Below are 25021 nucleotides of genomic sequence, written 5' to 3'. Positions count from 1 at the left end.
ACGTGAGGGAAAAGTTATGGGTGAGAATGCACCAATGTATGTTGAGGAGCTAGCCATGCTTCATGCTTACAGGGCACATGTTTCTATGCCCAATGCATCCCCTTTTGTTCGCAAAATGATGCCAATTCCAAGGGCTGTCCCAATGGACATGCATACAAGAAAACATATTGAGATGCAGGCTAATGCATCAAAGTCTCCTAACTTCAAAGTTGGAGACAAATCTGTTAAATTTGATACATATCATGGAGAATATGATTTGTCAAAGGCACTTGCTTTTATTGCCCAATTTGATATTGCTTTTAGTGATGAGGATTTCACTCAGAAATCTATGATCCATTCCACTCACTGGTGGCTTACTGAGAAGCTCTTTCCAAATCCTGTTAGATCATGGCAATTTTGTCATCTTCCTCTTTTAGGTGAGTCTGACATTTTGCATATTGGTCCATCTCCGTCCTGGATAGACCATTCAATTGCCTCTTCTTTTGTAAAATATCTAGCAGATTCCCCCAATATTACCTTTCTTGTCTCTTTTGATGAGCTCTCAGTATTCCTATCCTTTTGATAATGCCCTGCATTTCATTTGTAAATTTTCTCTAAGACCCCCCTATCCCTTCCTTGCTCTTCAGCCCGTTAATAGCCTCTTTGGTGAGAAGTATGTACTATGAAAATATCATCTTGCAGCAAGCTGTTGTTTACCCTCAGCTTTCTCACTGGGAAGTTTCTGAGTTCAAGACAAAAATGGACCAAAGGTTGAAAATAAGTCTGCTAAGAAGCGTCCCTTCAAAGTGAAAGACTATGATCTTACTGCTGAGCAGAAAGGGTAGTATATGAGTGAGGGAAAATATTTTACTCGTGGTAGCATTGAACATATTGCAAAAGCATGCCTAAACGAGAAGAAGCGTGATAATGTGAATGCACCAAAGCTCAATGTGCATATGGTTCTTGATGTGCAGGGGAATACTTCACATGATAGCAAAGATAGGGTTGTATATGAAGCTCAGGGGTAGCTTAAGGATCAGCTCGCTTTGTATATGTTTGATGATTGTGCAACTGAGAACTTTATATCTTCACAAATGGCAACTGCATTGGGTATTGAAGTAGGGGACATATTGAAGCAGGGGCCCGCCTTTGTTGGTAAAGAAGTGCAGGTTACACCATTCATTAGCAAGTTGCACATTTAGATCATGGAAACTTTCTTGTAGTGCCTTTGAATGGTTGTGATGTATTGCTTGGAAAGCCTTGGCACACGCGCATTGATCTGCTCAAGGCTTACAAGACCAACAAGATCACCTTCATGCGTAAAGGCCGAGAGCATGTAATTGATGTTGGTGGAGAGGATGAGATACTATCCCCATTGTATATCATGTACAAATTAAGAAAGTAATGAAAAGAGTGCTTTTGCGTACTTGATTCTTGCACGGGATTATGTTGAAGAATCCAATGTGCATGTAAACGCTCTTAGTAACGATAGGCTGAAATTTTTGCAATAGTACAATGATTGTTTTGCTGATGAGTTACCAAATGAGTTGCCATCCGTATGACTGGAAGATCATCGCATTGATCTTGTGTCGGGTAGCTCATCACCTAATAGACCAATCTATTGTGTTAGTGCATCCCAAAGAGGAGATCATGAAACAGGGAAAGGAACTTCTTGAGAGGGGTTTGGTTTAGCCAAGAAATTTACAAGTGTCCTCTTTGATGACATCCTAGTCTTCTCGAAGACCGAAGAAGAGTATAGAGCCAAGAAAGCAAGACTGCCTGGCAAAGAGGGTGCATACCCTAAACTTGCAACCAAGTACTAGGGGCCTTTTCGAGTGATCAAGAAGATCAATGAAGTGGCTTTCAGGTTGGCATTGCCTAGTCATTAGCATATACACAATACTTTTCATGTGAGTCTCCTTCGCAAGTATGTAGGGCCGGAGCCCAACGAACTGAGGATCCACTAGAAGTGGATGAGCTTGAGGACACTTTGTAGCTAGAATAGACTGTGTATCACAAGAGCAAGATTGTGGGAGCCAAACTCATCAGGTGTTACCTTGTGAAGTTCAAGAACTATCTTTCCATTGATCTTAAATGGGTAGATGAAGAGTTCTTTAGAGATTGCATGTCCTTGCTTTAGAGTCATAGTCACCAGAAACGGGAAACGGGAACGGAAACGGAAACGATGAACATGTCGAAACGTGGAACGCTTGTCACTAGGAACCGGGACCGGTAGGAACCGACGGTGGAGTCGGCTAAGTATAAATTATTGGAATAGATAACGAACAACCATGAAAAAAATAGAAAAATGTAAATAACGAACAACAATAGGAATTTGAGACCCCTTGATTTATAATCAATGAAATTACATCGGGATACAAGTTACAAAAGTCTCATAAGTGAGAGGCTAGCTCAAAAACCGGAATAAAAGCCTTCCGGCTCGAAAAAGTCATGATCATCAGGCTCGTTGGAGCCACAATCTCCTGTTGTTGTAGCATAAGAACTAGCAACCATGTTAGGTGGAGTAGAGGGATGCTCCATCCGCTCCAAATCCTCTTCGTCCTCCTCGGACCAATGCTTCCAAGCATTTGGAAACTCCAAGCGCTCAAGAAGACGTAGATTGGCACTGAAATAAACCAAGTCATTGGCTTTTAGAGTGCCAAGACGGTTACGCTTCTTTGAAATGACATGGCTGAATGAGCTCCATAGTTGCTCTAAGCAAGACGAACTAACAGCTTGTGTTAGAATCTTGATGGCAAGCCCTTGAAACTCTGGTGCATCTGCTCCATAATCTTCCTACCACACACATGGATCAGTGGTCATTCGATCAAGCAAAGCATTCACTTTACCAAACCTCTTCTTGAGGGCCCTGTAGTCAGCTAGTTGATTCCTGATGGTTCTTTGTAGAGTGGGATCCGGCACAAGTTTGTCGAGCACCTTGTCCCACCCAGCTGACACCTCGCCATCTGCACATTGCTTCCCTGATTGGAAATACGGGTCGACCACAAGAGCTGCTGCATGCATAGGAGAATGGTAGTCACTCCACTTGTCAGTGCACATGTCCCTCATCTCTATATACAAGACTTTATTTGTCTCTATTTGCACCAGCTTCTCTATCATCCTGTCCATTGCTTCATAAATTCAACCAATGCATGGCTGCAAAGCATCTGTCATCCTTAACAAGTGGATGATGGGCTTCCCTAGATTGACAATTTTCCTACACTGCTCCCAAAATTCCGAGTCTGCGATGTTTGTCTTGCAATCCTTCCCCGCTTTTGTGCATGCTAGATGATGTTTCTCAAACTCATCACTCACCATGAGTTGCTTTAGAGCATTGGAACTCTTCTGTATGGACTCCATCATCAAGAAGTTGTATCCGAAACGAGTGTCCAAATACTTTCGAAGATCTCTTTGCGACCTCTTCCTGAACTCAGCCAACAAGAAAGTGTGCCTGTAAATGAAGGACACAATCTGGTTGCCCTTCTCTATGGTATCTGCTACCCACTTTATGTGTCCTAGGTCTTTGAGCAGGTTGTTCAAACAATGGGCCATGCACACGGAGAAAGTGATATGTGGATATCGCTCCTCCAACAATCTACCAGCTGCCCTATTTGCTGGCTCCCCATCGGTCACAAGCTGTATCACCTTCGCTGGACCAACTACTTCTACCGCATCGGACCACTCTTTGAATAATGTCTCTGCACTCTTTCCCGTCTCCGATGCGTCATGTGCACTGATGAAGTATGCTTGCGAATAGGCAAGGACTCCATGAATCGACCTAGACCGCGTGTCACTCCATCCATCTGTAATTAGAGTGATGCTGTTCCGCTCCCAAGAGGCCCTCACAACCTCCGTCTCGCTGCATTCACTGTGTCCTCCTCCTTTGACAAGATTGTGGTCCTCAAGGCCTCAGAAGTAGGGGGAGTGTAGGTGGGTCCAAACTTTGCAATTTTTCTCACCATATCCTTGAAATAGAAGCTCTCGGCTGCGTGGAAGGCGATGGCATCATGGTAGAAGAAACGACCGACTGCTGCATCCACCTCCTCCTCCTTAGGATCCCACCGACCTGGAAGAGTGCTCTGCCTCATTGAAGCTCCCCTGAGCAGTGTTGGAGGTGGCCCAAACGGCGTGGCCGTAGGTCCAAAAATTGATGGCATCCTGCTCCCTACGCTTTGCGAAGATCCCCGTATGTAGTAGGATCCACTCCACTCCCAAACGGCGTGGCCGTAGGTCCAAAAATTGATGGCATCCTGCTCCCTACGCTTTGCGAAGATCCCACGTATGTAGTAGGATCCACTCCACTCCTGGTCCGTCGAGTTGCTGGAGTTGGTTGCATGTCCTTCTCTTTCCTTTCGGAGCTCCTCCCGCCTCTCGCTAGAAATGGAGGAACAAAATGCTATTTCCTCCCACAGCCCAACGTACATAAGAAAACGGCCCACAGCCCAACGTTTAGAAAAAAACGGAAGGAAGCTTATGCCCAACGTTTAGAAAAAAAACGGAAGGAAAAAAAACGTGCTGCACTTTTTTTTTGGGAAAAAAACGGGCTGCCCTTGTCTATAAAAACGGGCTGCGCTTTTCTATCTTGCCACGTTTTTTATATAAAAAAAATAGCTATGCTTTTCTATTAAAAAAAACGGGCTTCAAACGTTAAGAAAAACGGCCACCCTTGCACGTTTCCGCCCGTTTCCAGCCGCGATCCCTGTGAGAAACGCCCATTGCTAGTTGATTAGCGATTCTTTAGCGTTACATGCTTCATGGCCCCAAAAAACGTGTGTTTACACGTTTCCACCCTTGGAAACGGGCGTTTCCTGTGTCTATGCTTTAGACGTATTTGGATGCTCCTCAGTGTCGCGGATAACTGTTTAGAAGCCGGGGGGGGGGGGGGGGGGGATGTCACCATTTGGCCACCCAAGTGGTCCACTTGTGCTTTCTCATTATGCGTATACATTGGAGTGGCATCCATGGTTGTTATTGAGGGGATTGATGTCACTTATGTGATACTCTGGATTTGGCTTTCTGTCGGGACTTGTGCCTGTGTGTACATGCTCGGGAATGCCTGGAGGATTGGTGTTTCATTGGGTCTGCTACCTCACGTACTTGCTTGGAACACGTCTATTTTGGTATAGTCTCATGAACGGGGATTGTCCATACCAATGTGCTTGCTTGTAAATTGAATTTGCATGTTGTTTTCATGCTTGCTTGACTAGTGTGTAGTTCCAGGTAAGGGAGTGCCCGCCCTTGAAGAACTGTGCGTGTGAAACAGTCTGCTGACATGGTTATGTGGCATGTGATAGGTGGTAAGTATTGGTCGTATAGCTCACTTATAAATTATGACGAGCCCTTTGTTCACACACACTAATGTCCTAAAGTGGACAAAGCTATGTCTGCTGAGGGTTCCTTGCAACCACTTGAAGACTTTTGTCGCGAAGGATTGCGACAAATTGAAGTTTTCAACACTCTAGACGCTTCCATCGTGAAGACTTCCACTGACGTCGACTCTACTTGCAATTGGTAAGCTTTAATGCTCAATTATGCAAGGAAGTAGCAAGACTCCATGTTCACATACCTTGTGTTGTGTTCTCTTGTCCTACATTCTCTCTTGTAGATTGTGTCTACCATGTGTGGGTGGAACAATAGAGAGCATATGGTAGGAAACATGCGCACTTGAGAGGGTAGTGTGAGTTGAAGATCTTCACCGACAACCATATGCATTGTTTGCAATACTGCATTCATATGTATTGGTATTGAAATGTGGTTAGAAATGGCCATGACACTATGTACATGATTCTCCCAAGATTAATATATACTATTTGAGGGAGGGGCCAGCTGTTCCGGATCATTGTGTGCCTCTTGTGAATTTAGCAAATTACATGTTGTATTGAGCTTGTTGTCTCTTAAGTCTTAATGTATTTAAGTGTGTTGATTAGCATTGTGTTCAACCAAACATTCCACACCGACTGGTGGAATTAGAGGAAGCCTACTTGCCTTGATGCTCTGTGCCCACGTCTCTCTGCTAGTGTGTCGAGCTCCATCTCAGTTATTGACCCATAAAGTTTGGCCAGTGTGTGGCCAGTCATAGTAGTCGTGTGATTGTTGGGGTCCATGGGATCTCCAGCTTTATGGATGATATGTGATGATATGGGCTGTCAAGGTGGGTAGGAAGCCTTCCGAAAGAGCCCGGTTGAACATATGGGCCAAGAGAGGTGCTAGAGTTTCCCCCGCATGGGAGATGTGCTTTGCCAAGAGGCCCTCGTGGTCCTGTGATCTACTATTTGTGAGTCTCCAGATGGCTCGGACTACCGTGGCTGGTGTGAAAAAGGTGGATGTGATGGGACGTGGATGTGATGGTAGTAGTGGGATGGGGGGCTGATCTGGTACTTCGTACAGGGATCGTGCATGTGTGCCATATGGATGGAGATGTGATGGGTGTGGGTGGGCGTTTCTCCCAGATTTTCTTCGAGCCCTCGTTATAGTTCACTCCTGCCTTAAAAGACTTGCAAAAGACCAAAGGGTCCAAGAAAGATTTTATCAACGCCTACAAAAGACCAAAGGGTGAGAGAGAGAGAGAGAGAGAGAGAGAGAGAGATTTTACCAACGCCTACAAAAGACCAAAGGGTGTATGAGACCAAAAGTGTTACAATGTGTCCATGAAGTGCTTTTATCATTGAAAAAACCCTGGCTAGAGGCGAAAGACAAATAGAGGCTCTTCACGTCCATGGCTTATTGAGGGGCACTTCTATGTCTCTTGGATCTTAAGCTGTTAGGTGGAGCAGTGGGTCTCGAGGAGTCTAGCTCGTTGCACTTGGATTGCTCTGTTTAGGGATATGCCCAGGAGGCAGGGTGCACGCTGGTTTGTTGAGTAGGGCCATCTAGGTCGCAGCTCTCTTGCAGAGCCTCTATCTTACCTCTATCTTAGGTTGGGTGAAAGAAACACATGATGGGGGGCTGTGAGGCATAGCTGATCTTTGTGGGGTGCAACTCCAATCAAGCCTAAGCTGTATACCCTCTCATCAGCCCAGCCTAGGCTGCTGGGTGCATAGTGGATTCAGCAGTGTCCAAAAAAGGTGACTCCCAAGTACACTTAAGATGAGACAATGTCTACCTGATCCCTTGCATATGTGAAGCTCAGTCTGGAAGCCACTTAGTGTGAAGTGTTGAAGTTCATAACCTTGGTCTTGCCAAGGTTAGTTGTGAAGCCTCGTTGCTCACAAAAGGTCTGCAATGTCATTAGGTGTCTCTATAGCCCCTGAGCTGAATCTCAGATCATCACTATGTTGTCTGGATAAAGCAAAATGGGTAACCGGTGTATCATAGTGTGGCGTGCGGCGCGCACAGTCTGTCAATGACCTCATCTGACATGCCTCCTAGTAGGAGAGAGAGAGGCCTCCCTGCTTCTCCCTTATGGTGCTAGTGATCATATTTGACATGCCTCCTGGTACTTGGAGAGAGAGAGAGAGAGAGAGAGAGAGAGAGAGAGAGAGAGAGAGGGTCTTCAAAAGGCCCAGAGAGTCTGAGAGACGGAAAAGGTAGTGCAATGTATCCATGGAAAAGAAAAAAACTGTACAAAACTAGCTATATAAACTAAAGTATCCTTGTGATGCTACATGATGACAATGTGTGATCATACACTGTTGCCATCCTCCTCCAGAATGGAACGCAAAGCAGCCATAGCATCCATGGAAAAGAAAAAAACTGTACAAAACTAGCTACATAAACTAAATTATCCTTGTGATGCTACATGATGACAATGTGTGATCATACACTGTTACCATCCTCCTCCAGAATGGAACACAAAGCAGCCATAGCATCTCCTCTCTGTGATGTGAGCTCGCCATATCATCTTAAGATATCCTGGATCAGCAGCTGCCAGGTGGAGGGATGAGGCGTGTGAGGTCTGGGGTGTCTAGCTCTTAGAATGGATCGCACATGCTCATGAGTGACACCCTGTGTACCTGGACTCGGAGGTTCATGTGTCTGTGTAGGCTGTTGTGGACCAGGCTGGTCATGCTACTGTTCCTGTTGGGCCACTATGGTCAGTGGTGGGGACCCAAAGAAATGTGATGGAGACTGGGAGGTGACTCGCTGGCTGTCTTTTGGAGTGCTGCCCCAGCAATATCTTTCTGTGGAATGATTCTCCAGTAAATACATGCTTAAACATCTCTGGTTCTCATACTGCATGTGTGTGTGTGTGTGTGGGAGAGAGAGAGAGAGAGAGAGAGAGAGAGAGAGAGAGAGAGAGAGCCTATTTGTAATTAATTCTATGCAATTGTTTGTGCACATAAAAATCAAGTTCTGCTTATTATCGATGACTTCCTTAGCAACTTAACATAGAACCGTGTGATGATCATTGTGAAATTTGCAATGCATAACCACAACCCTAGGTATTTGCCCATTAAAAAGCAGTTTTTGATTGCCACGTTGACGTAGAAGTATACATATAGAGGCTCAAAGAGGAGGTTGTAGCTTGGCCCTGTTGGCAAAGAGCTTTTGCATAGATATACAGGGGCAAGTTATGTGATGGTGCATGCTAGTGCTTTATGCTTTTGCATTAGTGTAGACACCACAGCTTACAATATTGTGAGAGCCTCTTCTTTCTTTCTTCAGCTCTTTGACGTGGAAGTATACATAGAGGCTCAAAGAGGAGGGTATAGCTCAGCCCTGGTGGCACAGAGCTTTTGCATTAATATATACAGAGGCAAGTTATGTGATGGTGCATGCTAGTGCTTTAGTGCTTTTGCATAAAGCACTAATGTAGGCACCACAGCTTACAATGTTGTAAGTGCCTCTGCTTTTGCATCAGTGTAGACACCACAGCTTACAATGTTGTGAGAGCCTCTTCTTTCTTTCTGCCCTTTCAAAATTTGGGATGATGTGAAAAGAACTTCTAGTGGCTTAGTTTAATTGTGTGTTTTTGGCAGGTGATGGCCCGCCACTTAGGCCTCAAGGATGGCTCCGTCTCCTATTTCAGTGATAATAATATGGATGTGAATGGATTGTTGTGGGCAGCAGACGTTGTTGTTTACAGCTCACTCCGTGACGAGCAAGAATTTCCAAGTGTCTTACTTCGGGCTGTTGCTCTGGAGCGTTTTATTCTTGCTCCCAACATCACAATTATACAAAACTTTGTAAGTTAGTTGAATGGACGTTCTGTGAAAATAATCTCATAGAGATTTCATATCTAGCATTTTAGAGTTTGATTAAAACAATTTTCAAATTTTCATATAAGCTATTTTGTAGTTCTTAGAAGAGTCATACTCATGGACTGTGTTGCTTGCTGGTCTTTGTGTATGCTATACATGCACACACATGCATATCCATGCGCACGGCCCTGCACACACACACACACACACACACACACACACGCACGCACGCACACACAGAACTAACATGTTGGTCCTGCTTTTTTTTTTTGGCAGTTAATGGATGGTTTAGGAAGCCTGCTTTATCCTGCAGGAGACTTTGGTGCACTTACTGAGAAGGTCACGCTTTCGCTTTCAATGCACAATATGCTGGATCGAGGAGTCACTTCGACAAGCTTTTCTTATACAACTCAACTTTTGGTTCGCAATGCCCTAGAAGGATATGCTGACCTTTTGGAGAGTATTCTTGCATTCCCCTCTGATACAATGCTTCTGAAGCCAATGTCAGAAATTCCTGGTGCTTTGACACAAGACTGGCGATGGGAGCTTTTGGCTGGGATTGATGAATTAAAATCTGAGGATATATTTTTGAAAGAAGGCGAGGCTACTTCGGGCATGGTCTTCACACTAGAGAGGCTACTGAATAGCACAAACGATAGTAGCATGCCTTTCCAAGCAGAGATGAAGGACTATGACACGCTTACACAAGATGACTGGCAGGAGGAAAAGGCCACACGCTTGGCAGATGATCTGGAAAGAAAGGAGGAGGAACAGGTTAGTGAAATTTCAAATAAAACTCATGTGGATATTTTCCCCTTTTTGCTGAAAGTCACGTTTTGTGGAGAAGGGTTTAAGCTACTATATATAGTTGGGAATCCATGTGTGAACACAACTACTAGAACACCACGAGCGGGTCCACGGCTCAGGTGGAGTTGCTACGCTGTTCCGTTTACACCTTGTCGTTGGTAAACCTGAAGTGGATGTACCACACAAATGGGTAAAGATCACAAAGAGGTCTTGTCAACCTGTTTTTGTTGCAGCCTGCCACGCTCCTTTAAGGTCCTTTGTTAGCAACAAGATCAAGGATGGTGTCTCACCCTACCTTCTTCCTTGTTTAGTCTTTATAAAGTTCCCATCCGTAAGGAGGGTTATTCTACTTGGATATTTCACATTCAAGGACCGCAAACAATTTGATTGGAGGACTAAATGATAGTAAGAGGTTCAGAGGATTAATGATACACAACTGCATATGGTAATGGCCCTACTTCATTTGGGCAAACTTATAGATTGATCATACACGGTGGTAGGCAATGGTATGAAGTTGACCAGCCCTATAAGCTCTCAAACAGTGACGACCAGGACTGTATGCAATCGACCAACTCCGAACAGCCCTGTAAGAAAACATCTTGGTCGACCAGTGTTGTTACTTTCCTGGAACTCAACGCTCAGCCCTGTAGCAAGTCTGTAGCAAGTCGACCAGCCCTTCTCTCTCTCCTCTAGTAGGTGCCTACCTCAGAAGTTACAAAAGCAGGCTGGTGATACCACTTTTAGCAAGCCTTGCCAAATTCGGAGTGTCCAGGTGCTTTTCATGCAAAAAGGTAGGCACCCCTCCATGCAGACTGCCCACCTGTCCACACCATGCCATAAGTTGTCCACTTGTTTTAAATATTGGTCCAAATGTGAACACCTTATAAGTTCTCCGGCCTCTTTTATGAAGTGTGGACCTGCTGATCATATCCCTTAGAAATAAAATACCAAAAGATGTAAATTAAGTTTTGTGGGCACTTACCAACTACAAACCCCATAATACAATGCTTTAGGCCCAAATAGGTTGTGCACACACGTTCACAAAGTGCATGGGTGTCCTCGATCCCATGGACAATCACATGCAAAAATATCAGGCATATTGTTGAGGCAGCAAAGCAATTTACACATTTAGAAAGGAAGGTCAAGTCAAGTACACACGTATGCATAATGCACTTATGAACTTGAAGAATCACCCATGAGCTTCCTTGTACTTCCAAGATTCCGCCTGCCATCTACATATACCAAGTGTACATGGCCAAAATCACACTCAAGTACCATGGAAATTACCTAGCCTTTACAAGATTTCCACCTTTATTTAAATCGATGATGGCACTGTCCAAGAATCTCCATGGGCCCTGCAAGTTCTCGAACATCCTGCCATGCCCTTGGAATCCATGTGGGCCCTGCCCATGTGATCTATATGCTTGCCTAGGTCTAACATGCTCCGCATGTTTCGAGAAGTTAAGGGTTTGTGACATCCTCCTCGGACTTGTACAATTGTCCACAACTGATATAGATTCAGGCTTAAAGACACTCACAAGCATGTAGCATCCTCCTACATTGCTTGCATGCCCACGAGGCCCGTACTGTATACAAATAGTTGGTGACCAGCCTGTTGGTCCCAATGGAATGAGAATGGGTGAGAGTTGTTTCCAGTAGAGAGTGAGCAATAGCACAACTGAGTGCAGAGAGAGATTGATGTTGACCATCAAGATAATCAGCACATTAATCAGAGGATTAAAGAGGGGACTAATTAGGGATTAAAGAGGAAGACACAAGAGTCGTGGAAAGCATATTTGTATTATGATAATTGGTCCTTTTTGTAGAAGTCCATTTTACAAGGTGTGTGCATATTTTGCCACCACACATGCAACATGTCAAGGCATGATGCTAAGTGTCCCTAAGAGGTGTCACCTTTACACATCATTGCTTACATAAGATCCTTCTAAGAGGTTGTGTTCCTACACACAAAGGAACCCACACACTAGCGGCTGCTCACACACATGAGAGCCACTTTATTTAAACCTAAGCTTACACACACAAGAGTGCTAGTTTACACAACCACCTAGCACTGGATTATTCCCACATTAATCACTATTAGTATTTAACATTCCCCCCATGGTGATAATGTTGCTAGAAAGCCCAATCATCATTGACTAGGTTTGCTTTTTCTTCTGGCTGCTGCTTTTTATCGTCCGAGGTAGAAGTGGTAGAGTTTGTAGAGTCTTCATTAGCTTTCAGCTTTGCAAGTCTTTTCTGACACTCTTCAATGTAGTGCCTTGGCTTGTGGTAGGAACGACACTTCCCTCTCTTCATCTTGGTGTCACCTGTGATGAGTCCACTTTGCCTTTCTTCCTAGAGAACAAGGCTTGGTCTCCTCTCCTTGCATCAGTCTGGATCTGTTCTTCCTTTTTTGCTCCTCATGGAAAACTCTGATAGGACCCAGATAAGAAATTAAGAACGGTGGTGACCGATTTCCTGTTCAACTACCTCAACTACATTTAACAATTGTTCTTTTAGGTTTATTACCTTGGTAAGGTGATCTGCGATTGAATCACCCGAGATCACCCTCGTTCATGGTCAAGTTGTCCAGCTCTTGCATGAGGTACATGACTCGTGCTTCATTACGGGATTGGAACATGGTCTCGAGGACCACCCATGCAGCTCTAGCAAAACTGCTAGATTGGATTGAGGTATGATGGACCGCTTGATTGAGAGAGCGATCATGGACATCGTCTGGTCATCTCGAGAATCCCATGTTCTTCAGTAGGAAAAATTCCAGCAGCCACCTGAGCAATTGTTTTGGCCCCATCTGTTGTGCTGTGGATACTGCTGCCCAACAGGGTTCATCCCCAGTGACAATCTCCCATAACCCCTTGGCTATCAACGAGCTTTTCATCATAAAGTTCCGCAGTGATTCCTTCCCCTTTGGCTATCCTTGTCACTTTCCATCAACTTCTCTTGTAGTGCTCTGTGGCAATAGCTGCTGAAATAAGCGCATGTAAAGTGTGTTTTGGGCACAATTCCAAAGTCTCTGAAGCATTCCACGATGCACATGAGGCTCAAGGTCATCCCAAGTGCCATATGGGGTACATGCATTGTGGGAAGACATGGTGAGAAGCAACTGGCACCGCTTCTTCTTCACGATGAACTGTAGATTTCAGCCTATGAGAAGCCATTCCACTGGGATTCTTGAAGCTTAGCTTCCTTGCCCTTCAACACATCCCTGATAAAAAGAGGGCCAATTCTCTAGGTTTCAGCCCAACATCATGTGCCATAGTTTAAAAAGTGTCATCAACCCAAGGATCGTGTTTCTTGGCATCCAACACTTTATTCACCTGAGGATCTGCATGCAGATACTTCAGCTCTTCCTCTTTGGCAAGGAGTTGCCTGTTCACATGCTCCATTTCAGCCCTCAATGCATCGTACTCAATAGCATCATGCACTTTCTCTTTGCCATAGGATGACTGTCCCAACAAAACATGCTCACGCGAAGGCTATCTCAACCATGCATTATCACGATGGTGTGCATCATAGGCATGCTCTTCACTAGAATCATTGAACGTATGCCTGCCACTTGAATTTGTGTGGAGTTGGAAACTTCTCCACTTCTTGCTCAGTTGGCCATTATGTTTAAAGGCACCAATAGCCAATCTAACAAGATTGGGATCGCTTTCACACAAGAGTGTGAAAGATCCTATGGTTTGATACCAATGAAATTCCCTTGGTCAGGGTTGAGCAAAATCTTGTTACAATTAAAACTATTAATACCAATAAACAAAATGATAAATGATATAGCACAAAGAAAATACACAAAGACGATAATGTTGACACTTGCACTGGTGCCGTGATGCCCCCCTCCCCCCCGCCCCCAACCCACACACACACACACACACACACACACACACACAAGTAATATATTATTATTGTGGAGTGTTTGATAGTACAAGCTTGACGGGCACATTATGCCAGATTTCCATTACAAGAAACAAATTGAAAACAGGGTGTATTTGTTGTTGTAGACTCGAAATCCACTACCAAGGAGCAGTCCTGTGTCCACCAAATTCCAATGTCATGCCAATTCAATACTACACACGATTGTGCTCTAAGCAAAGCATGCGAGCTCCAAGCCTGTGCGGTAGCAAAACGGATATGGGCCTGTGGTTGCTGGTCGGGGAGTGTCCAGAGAAGTCTTTGTCTTCTCTCGAGTATCGTGCGACCGGCCATAGGCAAGAGCCCCCAATTTCAAAGATCATTCTCTCTCTCTCTCTCTCTCTCTCTCTCTCTCTCTGTGCACGTCACTGACAGTAGAAGTACGAGCGGGAGGAAATGGTTGTTGGACTCCACAGGTGCTATACCCTTTGGATGGGCTGCGGGCAGAACACCAAAGCATGATTCAGTTTTGGGAGTGCACGAGAGATGACGTCAGCCTCTGTACGGCTTGTACGGGTGCTGCAGCAGCAGAGGCGGGTCCAAGTAGCGCATCAAATTTCAGCCAATGCAGATAACGTCATCAGTGTGGTACGACAACAACATCAGCGCAGAGGGAGTATGGCAGATGGCCCCGTCTGGTATGGCAGCTTCTGGTACAGGCAGCAGGGGGGGTGGATGACCAGCAGGTGAAGAGGATGACCATTTGTGTGTACTTTTCTTCGATGGTGAGAGAAAGAAAGAAAGAAAGAAAGTTGTATTAACGTCTACTAGAGGCCGAACTCGACCTATGAGACAAATCAATGTACAACTGTCAATGTCTTCTAGATGTTCAGAAAAAAAAGGACAAAATGAACATGAAATAAACTATGAAAGTACTGAGCTAGTGGGGGGGTGTGATGGATGGAGCACTACTGCTAGAGGCTCATTACAACCTGTATGTGTAGGGTATACAAGAATGCAATGCAGATCTATCTAGCTCCAACCAGTACCATAATGGGGGTGTAATATGTGATACATAGGCGATGGTGAGGCAAGAATACCTCGGAGCATGATCTCCGGGTGTGAGTGTAAGTGAGCTAGCCGCTCCTGGATATGGGCTGATGTCGAGCCCGTATCTTTGTGATCTCCCTCTGATGTAGTATGGGAGTCTGCTAGCTTGGTGCTCTCGGTCTCCGTCTGGCTCGAAGGTCTGTAGCGTGCTGAAGTGTAATCCCCTCCTGTGTCAGGGTAGGCACTGGGATAGATCTTTGGAAGAAATCAATGAGCTGGAGCTGTTGCCCACCTCTCCCTGTGGTATGAGTCCGTATCAGTGTCTCTCTGTGGCCTAACAAGAACTGGCCAAATCTGCGCTGGTCCGCGGACTCCATGATCTGGCAGAGTGAGGGATGTCCACTGAAGATGGTGGTGTATCTCTCTCTAATGACACTATATGCTCTGCATCTGCATACATAATGTTCCTCACTCTCAACCTCCTCCTGGCATAGTCTGCATATCCTCTCTGCTCTGGGGATTCGTGTTGCCCTACTTGCCTCAATCTCAAGCTGGTGTGATGACACTCTGAGCTGGCCAATCGCCACTCGGGCACTGTGAGGCATGTACACATCCATGTATCCAGGTCTCTGTATGAATCCATCCGCTGAGATACGCATAAATTGATCTCTGTAGTATAGCATCTTTGGCGGTAGAGGCTGATTGGGTGTAATCCATGTCTCTTGAGTGTATCGCTGCCATAAATCCTGCCGAAGGACTCTGTTCCTCTCACTGTGAGAGAGCTGGATGTGTGGTGCATGTATATCATACTGGAAAGGTGGCAGGTGATCTATATCGAGACCATGCTGAGTGAGCCACTGTATCATCTGTGAATACCATGATCTCCTATCTCCACTCTATGCGAGCTGCCTTGACGCCTCAAAAGCTCTATGTGAGAGTCCATCTGATGGCATATCTCTGATCCTCTATATGAAGCAGATCGTCTGGAAGAGGGCCTCTACTAGCATAGGAGGTGCAACAAACTCTGTCCGGACAAGTCATGTGGGACAGAGGGTTTGCTGCGGATCATTCGTGAGAGCATGAGAATCTGAGGCCTCTCTATCTAAGACCATGTGGCATAGTCACAAGGGACGGGGGACGGGGGACGGGGACGGGGACGGGACGGGGGACGGCCATAAGTAGGGAACGGGGACGGGGGAGGGAACGGCACTCAAAAAATACTTTTTTTTTAAAATTTTTCTACTCTACACTTATTCTACTTTGGAAGTACATCAAAATGAGCACAAATTTACACTAAAATGGTAAGCTTTTGAGTCATATTAATAATTAAGTAGATACAAAATGAGTCATGACTCAAGAGTCAGGAGTCAGGACTAAGCCTTAAGGAGGCAGAATACGTGGACGGACTCAAATGAGTCAATGACAAAAAAGTGCTAAAGACTAGAGGCTAGAGGCTAGAGGCTAGAGGCTAGAGCTAAGTAGTAAGGCCCATGAATCATGATCCATGAATGATCATCCACGTGAAGTGCTCGCCTCATGGTCATGCGTAGCTTGTGCCAAAGAAGCATCAAGCTCATCCTCAGTCTCATCCTCACTGGCATGCTGCTCTTGCACCTCATCCTCTTGTTGCTCTTCTTGTTGACTCATCTCCCACTCGGTGAAGGAATCTGCCTTCTTGGTCACGCTCTTGCAAAGCATTCGCAAGTTCGCGCTGACGAAGACAAGGTCATTGGCACGCTCTACCCCGAGTCGGTTCCTCTTCCTAGAGGCAATGTGGCTGTAGGTACTCCAAAGTTGCTCCAAGCAAGAGGAGCTGACGGCCTGGCTAAGTATGTGGATGGCAAGCTGCTGCAGCTCCGGTCCATCTGAACCAAAGTCCTCCCACCATAGAGCAGCACCAACTTTGGAGCGGTCAACCTGTGCATCATGACAGCCATAGGAGCCATGAAATGACCTGTACATCGAAAGCTGGTCCCTGATCTTGCGCCTAACCGATGCATCAGGCACAAGACGATCCAAGATGATCCTCCATCCAGCGCTCACCTCCCGGTTGCTCTCCTGCTTGTTGCCTTGGAATTCTGGGTCCACCACATAAGCTGCTGCATGCAATGGAGAGTAGTAGGAATTCCACCTTCCTAGACACAAGGCATGGATCTCCTCGTATCTGTCTTCGTCAGGCGCGAAGTCTTTCAACTACTCTATCATGCGATCCATGGCCTCGTAGACCTTGCCTATGCATGGTTGCATAGCGTCTACAATCCTCAGTAGGTGGACTGTGGGCCTCACCATAGCATATGTGGTCTTCACACGCTCCCACCAAGAGGCGTCATCCGCCCGTAGCCTACACTCTTGGCCAGTGTTTGTATGGGACTCTTGCATGGCGACAAACTCGTCGCTAAGGAAAAGCCCCCTCAAAGCACCGCTACAATCCTTCAACCGGCCCAACATGAGAAAGTTGTAGGCAAACCGGGTGTCGGAATATTTGAGGAGAGAGAGACAGGACCTCTTGTTGAACTCATGCCGAAGTCTTTGGTGGTTGAGGACAAAGGAGACCATGGTGTTGGCCTCCTCAATGAGCAGGCTGATCCATGGTAATGCCCCGATGTCCTTGAGGAGGTTGTTTAGGCAATGAGCCATACAAAAGGACACCGTGACATGTCCATACATACCTTGGAGGATAGCTCCCGCCGCCCTATTGGAAGGCTCCCCATCTGCAACAAAGCCCACTACATGCTCGGGGCCAACGATCTCCATGGTGTAGCCCACTCCGCCGCAAGCACATCCGCGCTCTTCCCAGTGCCGGATGCATCATGAGATGAGATGAAGTAGATCTCTCCGCGGGAATATGCAACCATGCCGTGAATACTCCTCTTGCGGGTGTCACTCCATCCATCCACAATGAGGGAGACTCCGTTCCTCTCCCATTGCCGCTTTGTGTTGTCGGCTGCTTGCTCTACAATGCCGAGCAATGTAGTGCGCAAGCTCTCGGATGAGGGGGGCGTATAGGTTGAGCCATACTCCCCAATCTTCTTAACCATGACCTTGAAGTATTCCGACCTATTCAAGAAAGTAATTTACTAATGAGAAGGGGACTAGGATGATGAAAACATGAATGATGAATTGGCAATGATCGATTGCACTTACCTAGCCGCTTGAAAGGCAATGTGGTCGTGGAAGAAGAAGCGAGCCACCGCCATATCCCCCTCCTTCTTCAACTTGGGGTTCCAATTCTCCCCAAGTGTAGATTGTCGCCGTGGGCCACGTAATGATTGAGAGGCCGTGGAGATGGAGGGTGCCGGCGTCGTGGATGGAGTAACATTCCGATTTGATGGTGAAGGTGATGGTGTGCATGATTCCGATCCACCACATGACTTCATTGTAGAGGCTTGAGTTCCACTCCCCATCGTCGCGGGATCCACGGCCACTCGTGGTGTCCTTGTCGCTTCGACCGCTTCGTAGACGCTAAGCTTGTCAAGAAGTTCCCGTCTCTTCTCGGGCGTGACATTCGTGCAAAACCTCACCTCATGCCCACTCTCATGCAAGAGGTGGGCTCGCACTTTGTCGGCGCCACCCGTTTGCCGCCGGTACGGGCAAAGCTTGCATACCCATGGCCGAGAACCGCCTCCATGAACAGATGTGGTGTAGTTAACCTCCTCCCACCATGTCCATCCCGTTGTCCTTCTACGAGAAGCCTCGGCACGTGAGGAGGATGCCATGGTTGAAGATGGCTCGACTCTTGAGCCTGAGAGAGAGAGAGAGAGAGAGAGAGAGAGAGAGAGAGAGAGAGAGAGAGAGCCTAGGCCCTAGAGGCTTATTAACGTCTTCCAAAAGATCGAACTCGGCCTATGAGACAAATCAGAGTACCTGTATGGGGTATCCTCTATCATCCCAACAAAATGAAAAAGTACTAAACAAAAAAGCTGAATCTGGGTGTGCAGGGGATGGAGCTCTACTACTAGGAGAATGCAAAGCTATATGCATGGAGTATACAATCATGATATGCAACCTAGCTAGCTCCATCCTGTACCATACTGGGGGTATAAAATGGTATACATCAGTGAAGGGGGTGTCCACAGCTCCCTGAAGAACATGCCTGGGTGTGCTCTGAAGCGAGCCAGTCGCTCCGCACCCTCTCTGTGAAACTGAGCTCTGATCTCTGTCATCTCTCTTTGGTATAGGTGTGGGGTCCGAAAGCCAGGTGTCCTCTGTCTCCTGCGGGCTCTAAGTGTCTCTGCTCTCTGGAGAGTAATTCCCTGCCGTGTAGGGGCTGGGAGGGGGATGGATCTCTGAAAAAATGTAGTAATCTGTGTCTGTCGTCCCCCCTCTAGAATCTAGATAGTAGGGCGGCGGCCCGCGGGCCTTGTGTGAGAGCCTAGAGGCTTGGAACTTGGAAGTTGGAAGAGAGAAGAAGCTTGAGCCGTGAAAGCTTGAGCCTTGAGAGTTGTGAACTTGTGTGTGCTTGTAGCCTTGTAGAGGCTTGTTCTTATATAGATAGGCAAGAGAGAGAGAGAGGGCCAAGCCTCAAAGAGCCAACAACCATAAACGGCTAGAAACGGGAAGCGAAACGGCTAGAAACGGGAAGGCGCAACGGCAAAAAACGCGAGCAACGGCTCTCTACCGTCCTTGCACAGTGCCGTTCCCGACCGGCGTCCCCTGTCCTTGCGGCGTCCCCGTCGCCGTCCCCTGTGAGAAACGCACCGTGGGGGACGTCCGTTCGTCCCCGTCCCTGGTCCGTCCCGCATCGCCGTCCCGGCGTTCCAAGCTGCCGTCCCCTCCGTCCCCTGTGACTATGCCATGTGGAGGTGGTGAGCCCAGGTGCCCATACTGCTACAGCATACATCAAAGCAGGGGTGACTAGTAGTGTGTCAAACAACCACCCCTTCGTTCAGGGCTCCAGGAACTGTGCCTGGTGACACTGTCTCTCTAGCATGGCCAGAGCTGCATACTCGTGTGTGAGTCTATCCCTGGCTGCCTATGCCATAGTAAATCTTCCTGGCGGAGTCGTAAATGTAATCCCCAGGTACACATATGAGTCTACCACCTCTACCTGTCCTCCTGCTAGTGTGAAGATGGCATGTCGTCGAACCGGCCCTGAGGTGTGGAAAATCATGGCCTTGGTTTTCCCAAGGTTCACTGTAAGCCCCCTCTGTGTGCAGAAGTCATCGAGTGCATGGAGATGGTGCCGTAGTCCCATCCGCGACTCAGAGACCAGAATAGTATCATCTGCATATACCATAATGTGGACTGTGGTACCTGAGACGTCAACCCCGTCCCCGCCACCGTGACCAATCAGATAGCCCCTCGGGGCATCGTATGTGCCCGAGGACCTGCTCATATAAAGCATAGATGCCCCAAACCATCTCTGATGGGATCCCCAATGACTGTAGGCGTTGGAAGAGTCTCTCTCGTGGCACCGTGTCAAATGCTTTGCGGAAATACACAAAGCAGTAGTATAATCTCTTCTCCCGCGCCCTAGCCTGGTCAATCAGACATCTCAGAGTGAATATATGGTCAATAGTGGAGAAAGCTCATCGGAATCTAGCTTGCCCTGGTGCTCACAGTCCCTCCTTCTCTGCATATGAGCTCAACTCTACCTCGAGCACTGCGCCATAAAGTTTGGCCAATGTAATCATGATAGTCTTGTAGTTGCTGGGGTCTAGCATGTCTCCCGCTTTGTGGAGAGGCACAATGGTGTGCATAGTCCACTCAGCTGGTAGGCCCTCCACTAGCGCCCTATTAAAGAGGTGAGCAACAAAGGTTCCCAGTGTGTCAGCTGCATAAATAAGATGCTCACTCTGTATACCTGTGTGGTCAGCCGATCTCCCATGCTGTAATTGGCGGATAGCTCTCTCTACCATCGATGCGGTAAAGAAAGGAGAGGTGGTAGGGCGGGACTCCTGTGGCTGTGGTATGGGCGGCTGCTGAGGGATATGGTAGAGGCTCTTTGCATGTGTGCGCCATGTGTGTGGATCCTCAATCGGGGTACAAGGGCGAGGCTCTCTCATCCTGCGCCATGCAGTGGCTGCATCTTTGCTCATGAGTAGGTGGTATATATCCCAGTACTGTGCCTCCTCATATGCACGCCTCTTACAGTGTGTGAGGGTCCTCATCTATCGGCTCGCTTGTCTCTGTGTAATGGTCCCTAGTGCTCTCTGGGCACGGAGGTGTCTATATAGCTCTTTGCACTCATCATCATACCACCGATTCTGGGGCATGCTCTTAGATCTATCTGTGTGTGCAATGTGTGTATGATGGGGGAAGTTGCGGGTGGCGGCCGTATGTAGTAGAGATGACAGCTGGGTGGTGAGTGTGTCTAGAGGTGACAAGGGATCCATCTGGAGTAGCCCGTCATATACATGATGCTCATATATGTTTGCCAAGTCATGGGTGAAGTAGAAAGTTGTATGCGATGCCTGTGTGGGTGCTGGTGTGGAGCTCGCCAGTGATAGTAATAGGTACGTGTGATCCGCACCAATAGGACAGGGGGGGATGGTGAAAGATGTCACTGCCTATGTGGTCTCCATGGACCCCATGATGTAGTCCACTGTGCCACCCCCCCTTGATCGTGGAAAGCATGTTAGTGCGCTTGAATCCTACCACTGTCTCATCTCGTTATAAATAATGAGATGGTGTTGCGCTCCCAGCTCAAGTAAGTGATGACCATATCTGGTGTTATTCGGCCCCATGTCCTCTGACACCCTACAAGCTCCCATGTCCTACACCTCTAGTGTGTGCATCACCTCGGGGTGCTCGAAATCATAAATGTCGCACTGTCGGCTCTGTGTCCATGCATTGAAGTCTCCCATAAGGAGGACTTCCCCCAAGTTGGAGTAGTGTATGATCTCATCTGAAAGGGCTACATATGGTGACTCTCCCAATGGCCCTGTGTCCTCCTCCTCCCCTCTACTCTCCTCCTCTATTGTCATGGCATATCTCGATCCTCTAGGAGAGAAGTAGCATAGAGCAATGTATAACACCCTGTCTGCTGAGAGCTGCAGTCTAATCCACATGTATCTAGCCTCCTGGTCACGTGCTACCACCTGTAGGCGCTCGTGTAGCCCTCACTTGAAGAGTACTGCTATACCTCCAGATCCTCTCGATGTGCTTTGCCGTGTGGTCCCCCTGTATGTAAACTCCCACTGATAGCCCTTACTTTGGGTAGCCCCCTCTCTGGGCTCTGGTGCGTCTCTATAAGTAGTATGATGTCCCGTCTCTCCGTGACCTCCTCCATCCTCCCAGGATGTGTCCAAAGTGCTCCATTGCAGTTCCAAACTACCATGTGTATCTGTGAATCTGGATCCCCAATAGCGGATGTCCCATAGGCCGCCTAGCGCTAATCGGTGGCCTTGCCATCGATGATGACACGGCCATTGCGATAGAATGCTCTCTTGCCCTCTTTTCGGGCCTGTAGGACTCTCGGCATGCATGTTTTCTTGTGTTCTATCTGCATCCTTGTAAGGTCGTCATCCAAATAGATGGGATCTCCCTGTAATCCTCGTAGAATCACCCTCTTCCTCATGAAGGTGACCCTCTGTGTCTCTCCTACAAACTATAGGATGAGGGCTCGTTTGCGTGTTGAGTCTTTCCCGGCTCTCCATGCTTTGGTGAAGGGGAGAGGGTCATCTTCCTTGTAACCGAGCTTCATGGATAGAAGCTGTCCTTTCTCGGGAGTGGAGTCGGTGTCTAGGCTATACCTGTGACTCAAATGTTGAGGTGGCGGGCATGCCTCATCTTCTCCTCCTCAATGGTGGTGTGAATGATTTGGTGTTCTTCCCTTTGAGTCTCCTCCCTCACTTCTTTACGGATGTTCTTCTTCACCACTTCAACCCATCCTGACTGCTTGGCTTCGAGTTTTCCCTCCATGTCCTTCGTGATCTCCTTGGAGATCTCTTCTTTGACGGCCGTGAGAGTGTTGTCATTGATCTCCCCTTCTTCCTTCTCGGTGTTCTTGACGGCTACCAGTTCCACTTTCAATGCACTCACCTCCTCCTTGAGTGCCATGTTCTCTTGTTCAAGGTCCGTGACCCGTGCTTCGAGGGCCATGATGTACCGGTGTAATTTGTTCTCCACCTCATTGAGGTTGGAATCGGATGTCTTCTTGTTCTCCTTGATTAGTGCCTTCATTGCCGTCTCGAGGGCCTCGAGCTTCTCTTGGAGACTCGGAGCCATTCCTCGAGATTACTTTGCAGCGCTTCCCACAAGAAGGGAGTAGCGAGGGAGGGAGGGGGAGAGAGTTATGTTGCTGCCTTGGGGGCCTGAGGAAGCGTGGGTGGGATTAGGAAGGCGAAGCGCACAGGCGGGCAGGGTGTGCGCAGGTGCATGAGGCGAAGCCGGGTGGGATTAGTGAGGCAAAGCCACTAGCGCACAGGCAGGCATGGTGTGCGCAGGTGGAAGGGTGGGTGGGATCAGGCAAAGCCACTAGCGCACAGGCGGGCAGGGTGTGCGCAAGTGGAAGGGTGGGTGGGATCAGGCAAGGCCACTAGCGCACAGGAGGCAAAGCCGCTAGTGCACAGGCGGGCAAGGTGTGCGCAGGTGCATGAGGCGAAGCCGGGTGGGATTAGGGAGGCAAAACCATGCAAAGCCACTAGCGCACAGGCGGGCAAGGTGTGTGCAGGTGCATGTGGCGAAGCCGGGTGGGGCAAAGTCACTAGCGCACAGTCGGGTAGGGTGTGCGTCGTAGGTGCATGAGGCGAAGCCGGGTGGGATCAGGGAGTCAAAGCCACTAGCGCACAGGCGGGCAGGGTGTGCGCAGGTGGGATTAGGGAGGCAAAGCCACTAGCGCATAGGCGGGCAGGGTGTGCGCAGGTGCATGAGGCGAAGCCGGGTGGGATTAGGGAGGCAAAGCCAATAGCGCACAGGCGGGCAGGGTGTGCGCAGGTGCATGAGGCGAAGCCGGGTGGGATCAGGGAGGCAAAGCCACTAGCGCACAGGTGGGCAGGGTGTGCACAAGTGGAAGCGTGGGTGGGATTAGGCAAAGCCACTAGCGCACAGGCGGGTAGGGTGTGCGCAGGTGCATGAGGCGAAGCCGGGGGGGGATTAGGGAGGCAAAGCCACGCAAAGCCACTAGCACACAGGCGGCAAAGCCAGTAGCGCACAGGAGGCAAAGCACACTAGCGCACAGGAGGCAAAGCACACTAGCGTACAGGCGGGCAGGGTGTGCGCAGGTGCATGAGGCGAAGCCAGGTGGGATTAGGGAGGCAAAGCACACTAGCGCACAGGCGGGCAGGGTGTGCGCAGGTGCATGAGGCGAAGCCAGGTGGGATTAGGGAGGCAAAGCACACTAGCGCACAGGCGGGCAGGGTGTGCGCAGGTGCATGAGGCGAAGCCAGGTGGGATTAGGGAGGCAAAGCCACTAGTGCATAGGTGGCAAAGCCACTAGCGCACAGGAGGCAAAGCCACTAGCGCACAAGGGTGTGCGCAGGTGCATGAGGCGAAGCTAGGTGGGATTAGGGAGGCAAAGCCACACAAAACCACTAGTGCACAGGTGGGCAGGGTGCGCGCAGGTGCATGAGGCGAAGCCGGGTGGGGCAAAGCCATTAGCGCACAGGCGGGCAGGGTGTGCGTAGGTGCATGAGGCGAAGCTGGGTGGGGCAAAGCCACTAGCGCGTAGGCGGGCAGGGTGTGTGCAGGTGGAAGGGTGGGTGGGATTAGGCAAAGCCACTAGCACACAGGCGGGCAGGGTGTGCGCAGGTGCACGAGGCGAAGCCGGGTGGGATTAGGGAGGCAAAGCCATGCAAAGCCACTAGCGCACAGGCGGCAAAGACAATAGCGCACAGGCGGCAAAGACACTAGCGCACAAGTGGGCAGGGTGTGCGCAGGTGCATGAGGCGAAGCCGGGTGGGATTAGGGAGGCAAAGCCACGCAAAGCCACTAGTGCACAGGCGGGCAGGGTGTGCGTAGGTGGAAGGGTGGGTGGGATTAGGCAAAGCCACTAGCACATAGGCGGGCAGGGTGTGCGCAGGTGCATGAGGTGAAGCTGGGTGGGGTTAGGGAGGCAAAGCCACTAGCGCACATGCGGCAAAGACACTAGCGCACATGCGGCAAAGCCACTAGCGCACAAGCGGGCAGGGTGTGCGCAGGTGCATGAGGCGAAGCCGGGTGGGATTAGGGAGGCAAAGCCACTAGCGCACAGGAGGCAAAGCCAGGGTGGCATGAGGCGAAGCCGGGTGGGG

The 25021-nt window shown here is 48.5% G+C and overlaps 1 protein-coding gene and 1 pseudogene across 2 annotated transcripts in view; one reads left to right on the top strand and one right to left on the bottom strand.

Annotated features, from left to right (window-relative positions):
• The window catches only part of LOC147630110 (uncharacterized), a 55693-nt gene that overhangs the window by 25149 nt on the left and 5523 nt on the right, over positions 1 to 25021 (top strand). For both annotated transcript variants that reach the window (XM_086811732.1, XM_086811731.1), the window contains 2 exons: positions 8898 to 9104; positions 9396 to 9893. In XM_086811732.1, the coding sequence (XP_086667858.1) occupies positions 8898 to 9104; positions 9396 to 9893 (705 nt within the window). The remainder of the gene's footprint in view (positions 1 to 8897; positions 9105 to 9395; positions 9894 to 25021) is intronic.
• LOC147630111 (uncharacterized) lies at positions 20405 to 22169 on the bottom strand (annotated as a pseudogene).

Source organism: Cibotium barometz, chromosome 17, assembly GCF_041138505.1.
Source record: "Cibotium barometz isolate CiBa-2024 chromosome 17, ASM4113850v1, whole genome shotgun sequence".
NCBI classification, from domain to species: Eukaryota; Viridiplantae; Streptophyta; class Polypodiopsida; order Cyatheales; family Cibotiaceae; genus Cibotium; species Cibotium barometz.
Note: the sequence above shows the minus strand (reverse complement) of the source record. Positions and strands in the feature narration are given on the sequence as shown.